This window comes from Felis catus, chromosome C2, assembly GCF_018350175.1.
Source record: "Felis catus isolate Fca126 chromosome C2, F.catus_Fca126_mat1.0, whole genome shotgun sequence".
In the NCBI taxonomy this organism is placed as follows: Eukaryota; Metazoa; Chordata; class Mammalia; order Carnivora; family Felidae; genus Felis; species Felis catus.
In genome coordinates, this window is record NC_058376.1 from 570792 (window position 1) to 580047 (window position 9256).

Genomic DNA, 9256 nt, shown 5'->3' on the forward strand with positions numbered 1-9256 from the left:
GGGCTGGGAGAACCAGTGCTGTCCTGTGTCTTGTTAGGGATGTTTTGAGCATCTGTAGAAGTGGAGACAAGAAGGCAGTAGGCCATGCAGCCCTTGCCAGCCTCAGCACTGGAGTGTGCTGTGCTGTTTGTTCTGTTCCCTTAGCTTTCTGCTGGTGAATGTGAAAGTTAATCCCAGACATCATACTTTATCTGTGAACACTTCAGTGCGTATCTTTAAAAGAGAAGAATTTCCGTGTTACAACAGAACCACAACGCTTTTTAAATATTGAATAAAATCGGGGCACCTGGGTGGCTCGGTAGGTTGATTATCTGACTCTTGATTTCAGCTCAAGTCGTGATCTCACTGTTCAGTTTGTGAAATTGAGCCCCATGTCAGGCTCGGCGCTGATAGCACGGAGCCTACTTGGAATTGTTGCTCTCTCTCTCTCTCTCTCCCCTATCCCTGTCCCTCCCCTGCTCGTGCACACGCCCTCCTCCTCTAAATAAATAAATAAATAAATAAATATTTAGTCAAATCAACACTAATGTGATACTTCTAATCAATGATATTCACATTTTGTGAATATCTACTGAAAGCTATGGGCGTCTTCCCAGAGAACATTCACGTGTGTGTAGATCCCCCAGAGTCCCCGTCAGGAGGTGAGCCCCCTGCTAGAGCCCCTGCTGGCTCCTGGGAGCGCACCAGTGATGTTGCAGCCCCCCCAGAAAGCTATCAGGGAGGTTGGAGGGCTTCTGTGTTAGATGACTTTGGTAGAGGAGAGGCATCGGGTGAAAGATCCTGATGAAAGTGCTGAGGGCCAAGCCTTTGCAGCCTTGAGGGGCAGTGAGGAGGCAGTGGGAGGGGGTCTGTTACCCAAGGCCTACACTTGGGAGGAGTCCGGGAGGCATTCTGGGGCTATCCCAACGGTGCTCACTGCCTGCCTGCTGGCTGCACCTTTGACCTGCCTGGTGTGTAAGGAATGGGCAGAGTGCCAGGAGGGTGTGTGGGTGTCAGAGCACTGTTTGTTATCTGTGCCCTACATGGTGGATCTGGCAGTCAGTGCTAGGCTGTGAGGGCACTGCCAGTCTTTCCTGGAGTGGTTTTGAAGGGGTGGGTAGAAGATGAAAGGAATGTGTGCAGGAGGGGGACCAGAGATCCTGGACCACCAGCTACAGAGAGATTGTAAAATACCTCCCTTTAAAGTGAGTAGACAAGCCCTTGAGGGTGAGGGAAGTGGCCTGAGGACAGGGTTGGGAGAGGCGGGAGCCTGCCCAGCTCGTGACTGGCATGCCTATGCCTCTCACACACGAGAATAGGAGGCTTGAAGGGAAAGCGTGGGGAAAATACTCTGGGTACCCACCTACGCGGGAAGCTGGTGGAACTGTGTATGCTGAGGTCAGGCTAACTGGGCAAAAACGTGTTGGTTGGTGATAACTCTCCAAGCCTCAGTTCTTGGGAAGATGGGCCAGTTCTAAAGGGTTTTAGGTAAACTTTTTATTTTGGAACAGTTTTCAATTTCCAAAGAAGTTGCAAAGATAGTCCAGAATATTCCTGTAGACCCTTCACCCTGTTTCTGTTATTAACAATTTATATCACTGTGGTACCTTTGTCCCAACTGAACCCACAGACAGTCCTGAAAGTTTAAGAGTCAAGTCTCCTGGTTTTAGGATGTGCCCAGCTGAACTGAGAGGAGTGGTTGTCACTCTTGCAGACTGTGCTCCTCGGCACCCCATAGGAACGTGGCTGTGACATGCCGACTTGGGCTGAGCATAGCCATCTACCCCGACTCCACCCTTGGAAGGGCCTGGGCTGTACTGGTGGTGATGGCGGGGCCAGATCTCCTGCTGACATGCCGTCTCCCCAGGCTGTTTCCTGACTGGGTGCCTGCACATCCCTCCACACTCTGGTGCCACTGCCGACAGGTCTACCTGCCCATGAGCTACTGCTACGCCATCCGGCTGAGCGCTAAGGAGGACCCACTGGTCCAGAGCCTCCGTCAGGTAAGAATTCCTGGGGTTACCCTTGAGTCCCGACTGTACACGCCTGCTTGCCGGAGACCCTGCAGGGCTGAGTTCTATGAAGTGGGGGTGAATCCTGCACCTCCCCGTATCATAAGTGACTTCCCAAAAGGGCTTGCACGGTGGGATGGCCTCAGGGCACCTGTGAGCAGAGTCCTGGCCTGCGCTGTGTCTTGGGGAAGGAGGTACTGAGATGGGGCTAGGGGTGCAGATGTTCCTTGGGCGTGCCCTCGGGAAGGGAGTGGGCAGAGGAGGGTGCTGAGGCACTGCTGCCCCCCAGGAGCTCTACGTGGAGGACTACGCTAGCATCGACTGGCCGGCGCAGAGGAACAACGTGTGCCCTGATGATCTGTACACGCCGCACAGCTGGCTGCTCCGTGTGGTGTACGGTGGGTGCTTTCTGAGGGGCTGGTGGGCCTCCTACACCTAAAATGATGCTGACTCTCCTCCTCTTCCTCACCGCCTGTCGTTTGGGTCCTGTGGTGACCAGGGCTACCGTGTGCGCCACGTGTCCAGTAGGCCTGCCCTATCTTCACCTCTGGAGCAAGCCTGTGGCTGAGGCTCCTGGACAAGAGGATTGGAGGCTGCAGGCCTGGAGGGCACGCTTGTTCCTTCCTTAGGGGAGAAGGGGCAGGACCCTGTGGGGCCCAGCTCAGACCCATCTTCCTGCGAGAACCCTGGTGGCTCGGGGGCCAGCATGGGGTGCCGCGTGTGGGTCATGTTCCCTTGATCACATGTCGTCTTGCTCACGTCTTCTGTGCTGAGCCCTGGGGTGGGAGCTGGGTCTTTGCCCCAGTCAGTGCTGAGATGCACCCGGGCTGGAGTTCCACTCGGGGGAGTGGACCCTGAATGTGGCATCAGGGACAGGGCAGGGTGGCATACCAGGATGTCCAGGAGGGTCATGGGGAAGACCCCAGGTGCTGCCCTGTGCTGACACCCTTGACTCCCCACAGTGTTACTCAACCTGTACGAGGGCCACCACAGCACCAGCTTGCGGGAGCGGGCCATCCAGAAGCTGTACGAGCACATCGTGGCCGATGACTGCTTCTCCAAGTACATTAGCATTGGCCCGGTCAGTGATCCCACTGCTGGGTGTCTGGGCCTGGGGTGGGCACCCAACTGCAGCCCATGTGGGGGGAGGAGCTGGGGCAGAAGGCCGTCGCGACGCCAGTCTCTGGAGCTGGGAGTGGGGTCTTCCCGGAGGTGAGGTCTCCCACGAGAGCCTGGCAGAGAGAACCCCCATCTGTCCCCTGTGTCTTGCACTTAGTACTCCCTTCCCTTCCTGTCACCTGGTGAGTGTGTAGTGCTGCTCCTGGGGCTGCCTCTCAAGATCTCTCTGGCTGCTGGGAGGGATGCTTGGCCTCTCTTGAGTGTCTTCCCTAGAACTCATTTTCTGCCCTTGTCCTGTGGGGTTTGGAGTGCCGGGGCTCTCGGGTTCCAGTCCTGGTTCCTGCCGCGCCTGGTGACTTGGAACTCTCTCCTCCGAGCCTCCAGGCTCCTGACCTGGCTTTGCGTCGTGAGGCTGTGGAGCTTGACAGAGGCCGGGTGTGGACACGCATGCAGAGGCGGGTGTACCCCAGCCGGTGCAGGGTTGGGGGGCTGCCTTACGGCCGTGGGGTGACAGCTGCGGGGGACGTTGTTGTTTTGGGCCCCTGGTGGGCCGTGCCGCGGCCTCTCTGGGGAAGTCCAGTTGGTGTGGCATCCCGCAGCTCCGCTCTGCAGCCTGCTCCCTGGTGTTCTGTGGGGCCTCTGACAGCCTGGTGGGTTGTCCTGCCTCGATGGAGCAGTGGAGCAGTGAGTCGTGTTCCCTTAGCAGCAGTGTGATTTTCATGGGCTTTCGGCTCAGCACTGAGTAAAGCATGGCTGACCTACATGAGAACAGCACTTAACTGCTTATGAGAAGCCAGAGTGGGAGGTTTGGGCCTTTAGAACGTTCTGTCCAGGGATGCCTGCCTGCCTCAGTCAGTTGAGCATCTAACTTCGGCTCACGTCATGATCTCATGGTTTGTGAGTTTGAGCCCCGCATTGGGCTCTGTGCTGTCAGTGTGGAGCCTGCTTTGGATGCTCTGTCCCCTTCTCTCTCTGCCCTTCCCTGATGCTCGTGCACGCGCTTTTTCTCGCTCTCATTCTCAAAAATAAACATTAAAAAAATATATCGAGGGGCGCCTGGGTGGCTCAGTCGGTTAAGTGTCCGATTTCGGCTCAGGTCATGATCTCGTGGTTCACAAGTTCGAGCCCCGTGTCGGGCTCTGTGCTGACAGCTCGGAGCCTGGAGCCTGCTTCCGATTCTGTGTCTCCCTCTCTCTCTGACCCTCCCCCCATTCATGCTCTGTCTGTCTCTGTCTCAAAAATAAACGTTAAAAAAAAAATTAAAAAGTATCAAATCATTTCTTAAAAAAAAAAAACAAAAAACCCAACATTCTGTCGTGAGCAAGCAGTCCATGCCACACAGGTCTTGTCTCTGTCTCTCCCCTGCCCTTCCTGCCACCCTGTTCTGCGTCTCTGAGTTATTCAAGGCACACCCTGCATGCCCACGTGGGGGACCCCCAGCCCTCATGGTGGTTGTGCTTGCTCGCCAGTTGCCTCGGCTCACGTTGTTTCTCACAGGATGCCCTGTCTTCTGTCTATGCACGTGCCCCAGGCCGTTCCCATCTCCCTTTCTGGTGGCACAACTTGGCTAGGTCTCTGGCTCTCGGGGCTTGGTGAGCAGTGAGTTGCTCCGCTTAGAGTCGAAGGCCTTGTCTGGCCTGGAGCGAGGCTGTGCTGGGGTCCCAGTGTTTGGGCTGTGGTCCTCATGCTTGGGAGCCACTACAGGTCTGGAGCAAGGTCCTGACTCAGCTGTGTCTCCTGCAGATCTCAAAAACCATCAACATGCTTGTGCGCTGGTACGTGGACGGGCCGGACTCCTCTGCCTTCCAGGAGCACATCTCCAGGATTCCTGATTACCTCTGGTGAGTGCAGCTGGAAGGGCCTGTGGCTGGTCAGCATCACACTTGGTCCCTGACGCACATGGCTGAGAGCCAAGGGCAGACATGCGTGGGGGCCTCCCCAGCACAGTGGCAGGCGTGGAGATCACGTATGTGTATAGTGACATTTGGAACCAGGAATTTCAGGGGTTGTGTGGAAGATGGTGAGGGTTATCTCTGAGTTGAAAGATTTGTTATGTGGCAAGAACTTCTGGTGGTTTGGGAAAGTAGAGCTAGGAAGCCTGGGGGTGCATGGGGCAGGTTCTGGTGAACGTCAGAAAGGCCTTGCCGACAAGAGTAATGGGTCAGTCACTGATTGCAGTTGGGACCATGGTGGGTGGGTCTGCCAGGTGAGTCTGCTGCCAGCAGTGGGGTGAGCCGGGCTCTGGGTGGCCGCCTGACTTCAGCTCTTTGCCCTCTGCTTCCTGACCTGGGCTTTTCTTGTCCTCACAGGCTGGGTCTCGATGGCATGAAAATGCAGGTAAAGGCTATAAAGCCGTGGCCGTTTGCTTCCTTTTCACCCATTCCTGCTCTTTAGGTTTGTTAAGATTCAATAAGTCCTCACAGTGAGTTCTGGCAGCACGTGCTGAGCGGCCGCTGGTATCCCCAGTCCTGAGTCTGAGGGACAGCCGGGATGCTTCCTGGGCGTGTGCCATGTGACAGCGATGCCGACAGGCCCCAAAGGCTGCGGGAAGGCTGAGAGTCTGCAACTCCCCCATGGGAGGTGGGCGTCAGGCAGGAAGGAGGGGAGCCTGTGCTTCATGCCCCCAGCCTCGTGTCCTCGCACCCCCGGCTGAGATGTGCTCCCCTGTGGCCCTTCTCTGTGTCCGCTGCTCTGCTTTTTGTGCCATTTATCATAAATGGTGTTCTGCCACCACCTCCCTCCCTGGCTCATTTCCTGTGTGTGACCCTGGGGGTGGAGGTGTCTGGTCACAGTGTGGCTAGGGCTGACCTGAGAGCAGTCAACCTGGGAACTGTTGCATCACCCTGTGGGAGTTTTGGTGACAACGTGTACTGTCACCCACCTGGCTAAGTGTGGAAACACAGAGCCTCTGGCAGTGTTCTTGGGTCAGGTAGGCCACTGGCCCTTGGGACAGATACACATGGACCCAGCACTGCCCAGTACAGAGGTCGCCTCGGCGTCCTTGCCTTACTCCCAGCTCCCTGACTCTTACATGCCAAGTGGAGGCAGGTCACAAACCCCTGTGTGGGCTCTCCATCCCCTCTGACTCCTTGAGCACCCCAGCTTATTTGTTCTTGCAAAATCACACTGCTTTTGGCTTATGGGGTTGATGACAGTCCCTAGTTTGGTTTTGTGGCAGGTTTGTTGGCATCAGGGTTTGAGCCAGGTGACTGGTCCTCGAAGCCACTTTTGCCCAGTGGTCTTCTGGGTGCTTGCCCTTCCTTCCTGGATGACTGGTTCCCAGGGCATCCCCCTTCTGGATCTGACTGGTTGTTTCCTCTGTGCCCTGTATTTCCTGCAACTGGCATTTAGACCCTCAGGCTTGATCCAGTTCAGGTTTCTTTTGGCCAGGAGGCTTTCCTGGTGGCAGGTGTCCTTCCTATATATTGTCCTGCAAGGCCATGGTTTTTGTTGCTCTCTCAGTGCCGCCAATTGGTCTGGGCTCTGGCATTGCCATCCCTGTCCCTATTATCCAAGTGTCTGTCACCGTCTATCTTAGTGTCACTGGGATTTGGCCACTGGCATTCTGGTGGGACCAGAGTGTTGACCAATGAACTAGGCTCCCAGAGTAGGATTTGAAGGGGGCCTTCCCAGCTCTGTTGAGGCTTCAGCCAGGCCCCACCGCCTCCAGGTGTACTCAAAAGTGAGGGGGTGTTTTTGGTCATCATTGTGATTGGGGCAAAAGCCTGTTGTTGGGTATTGGGACAGTGGAGGTCACGGGCAGTGGTTGTCCAGATACTGGAAGTGCCCTGAGAGGGTTCTGTCCCAATTGGTGGCCTGGTGAAGGCAGGTGGAGCTGCCTGACTCTCATCTGCCTGCAGAGACGTCCCCTTTCTGGCCCTCGGGGGCATTGAGGGGTGCACAGAACATGGAGCCTAGGTCAGGAGTTGGCTAGGCTCCCACCACTTTGCAGGAGCTGCTGTGAACCCCCAGACTCCTCCTCGGCCCTTGAAGTGCCCTCGATCCCCGAGGATCCTGGGCAGTGTTGGGTGGGTAGAGGGAGCTGCAGCTGCTGTTCTAAAAAAAATTTTTTTTTAATAAATGTTTATTTGAGAGAGAGAGAGAGAGAGAGAGAGAGAGAGAGAGAGAGAGAGAGAGAACATGAGTGGGGGAGGGGCAGAGAGAGATGGAGACACAGAATCTGAAGCAGGCTCCAGGCTCTGAGCTGTCAACACAGAGCGCGATGCAGGGCTCGAACTCACAAGCCACAAGAATCATGACCTGAGCTGAAGTCGGATGCTCAACTGACTGAGCCACCCAAGTGCCTGGCTGCAGCTGCTGTTCTAATGGCTTGTGCTTGCGTGCAGGGCACCAACGGCTCACAGGTGTGGGACACCTCATTTGCCATCCAGGCTCTGCTAGAGGTACGTGGCTCTGCCTCCTTGTTTTTTAGCCTCCCGTGGCTCCAATTGACTTTCCTGGGTGTCCACCCCTGCACCCAATGTGGACGTGGCACTTGCTAGCCCTGACTCTTTGTCCACCTGGACTCCGAGGCCTCTGGCGATGGTCTTGCTGAGGCAGTGATCTTGCCCAGAAGTTTTGGCAGTGATCTTGCCAGCTGGGAGGCTTCAGGAGTAGGGAGCGTATAAGGTCTATTCCTGGGGAGACAGGGCAGGAAGCTTCTAGCAGGGAGAGTGGGCTCTAGGCTTTTCTCAACATTCAAATTGCTCATTATGGGTACCTCTGAGCACATGCTGGAGGGAAACCAGAATGTGTTTTTGTGCTGGTAGGATTGAGAGTGGTGACATTCTGGAGAACCTTGAAGAGTGGTCAGGGCCACGTATGGTCTGCCTTAGATGGGGCAGGGATCCTCTAGACATGGGCTGGGCTGGGCTCCACTGGATGTGGTGTGGACTGTCTCTTTTGCCTACTTTATTTCTCTGTCACATCTTTCTGACTTGTCAGCAGAATCCAGAGCCTGAGACTCTGGTGAGTTTGCTCCTGTTTCCCAGTGGTGGCAAGACGTCACCAGGATTGTCTGGGAACCACTTCATCTGTGCAGGCTTGTGTCAGCGAGCAGCTTAGCCTCTGTTGTCTCTTCCAGGCGGGGGCACAGCACAGGCCCGAGTTTTCGTCTTCCCTGCAGGAGGCACATGAGTTTATCCGGATCTCACAGGTGAGGTCAGATCTGACCTGGGGGTGGTGGGGCTTCTGCACGCAGAGGTACCACCTCCTCACCTCTGCCTTGACACCGTGGTCTGCCCTCTCTGGTGCCGCGTGGTGCCTTGGTCATGTTTCCCCAGCAGTGGATGGGGGTGGCAGGCCTTGGGCCACGGGGTGATGCTTTAAAGGGTGCCTTTGGCCCCGATGGTTGAGAGGGCAGTAGGCCAGTGGCTCTTGGTCCCTGTGTATTTTGCACCAGCCCCTACTGGCTCTGGTGTCTGCATCTGATGGTGATATGGGCCTTCTCTGTTTTCTGCATGTGCCATGTGGATGCCGCCTAGGTGCTAGACAGCCCCCCTGACTACCAGAAGTACTACCGCCAGATGAGCAAGGTACCACGGCCATCCCTGTTTGCCCCAGGTCCTATGCCCTGCGCTCCAAAAGAGACCACCACAGTTAGCTATGCCTTGCTAGTTGAGAGGGCTCTTTCCTCGGTCTCCTGTGGCTTCCTGCTCTGATAGACACACGGTGTGGGGTTTCACCAACACACTCAAGGTTTCCCTGACTGGGGAGTTGTGTGCGTGAGTTAGTGAGCCGTGTGGGGCTTCCTCATGCTGCCACGACAAGTGTTTTGTGCACACACACCCACACACACACCCACACCCCCCCCCCCCCCCACACACACCTGTGCCTCAGAGATGCTATTAGACAGCACTACATGCAGATACCAGATACGCTGTCGGAATGTGGTTTAGGGTGATGAGGGAGCTGCAGAGGGTGGAGGGCAGCTCCTCTGGGCGTGTGGGAGCGTGGATGCAGTGCACACCTTCTCACAGCAGGTTGGGAGGCTGTCCACATGTGTGTGGTGTGGGGCTGCAGCTGCACGTTTATGGTGGCCAGGGCTCTGCCTGGGTGAGGGAGGTACCATCACCTCGGGTGGTCCTAAAGATCAGGGTATGGGCTCGGCCCTCTGCCCTGGCCATGACTGGCCCCACACTTTCCAG

General features: G+C 56.1%; 1 protein-coding gene across 5 annotated transcripts in view; it reads left to right on the top strand.

The window, feature by feature from the left end:
- Nucleotides 1-9256, top strand: part of LSS (lanosterol synthase) — a 46902-nt gene that overhangs the window by 7238 nt on the left and 30408 nt on the right. For all 5 annotated transcript variants that reach the window (XM_019839257.3, XM_006935796.4, XM_003991353.6 and 2 more), the window contains 8 exons: nucleotides 1847-1982; nucleotides 2281-2389; nucleotides 2954-3072; nucleotides 4854-4951; nucleotides 5420-5447; nucleotides 7457-7513; nucleotides 8194-8265; nucleotides 8594-8644. In XM_019839257.3, coding sequence (XP_019694816.3) covers nucleotides 1847-1982; nucleotides 2281-2389; nucleotides 2954-3072; nucleotides 4854-4951; nucleotides 5420-5447; nucleotides 7457-7513; nucleotides 8194-8265; nucleotides 8594-8644 — 670 coding nt within the window. The remainder of the gene's footprint in view (nucleotides 1-1846; nucleotides 1983-2280; nucleotides 2390-2953; nucleotides 3073-4853; nucleotides 4952-5419; nucleotides 5448-7456; nucleotides 7514-8193; nucleotides 8266-8593; nucleotides 8645-9256) is intronic.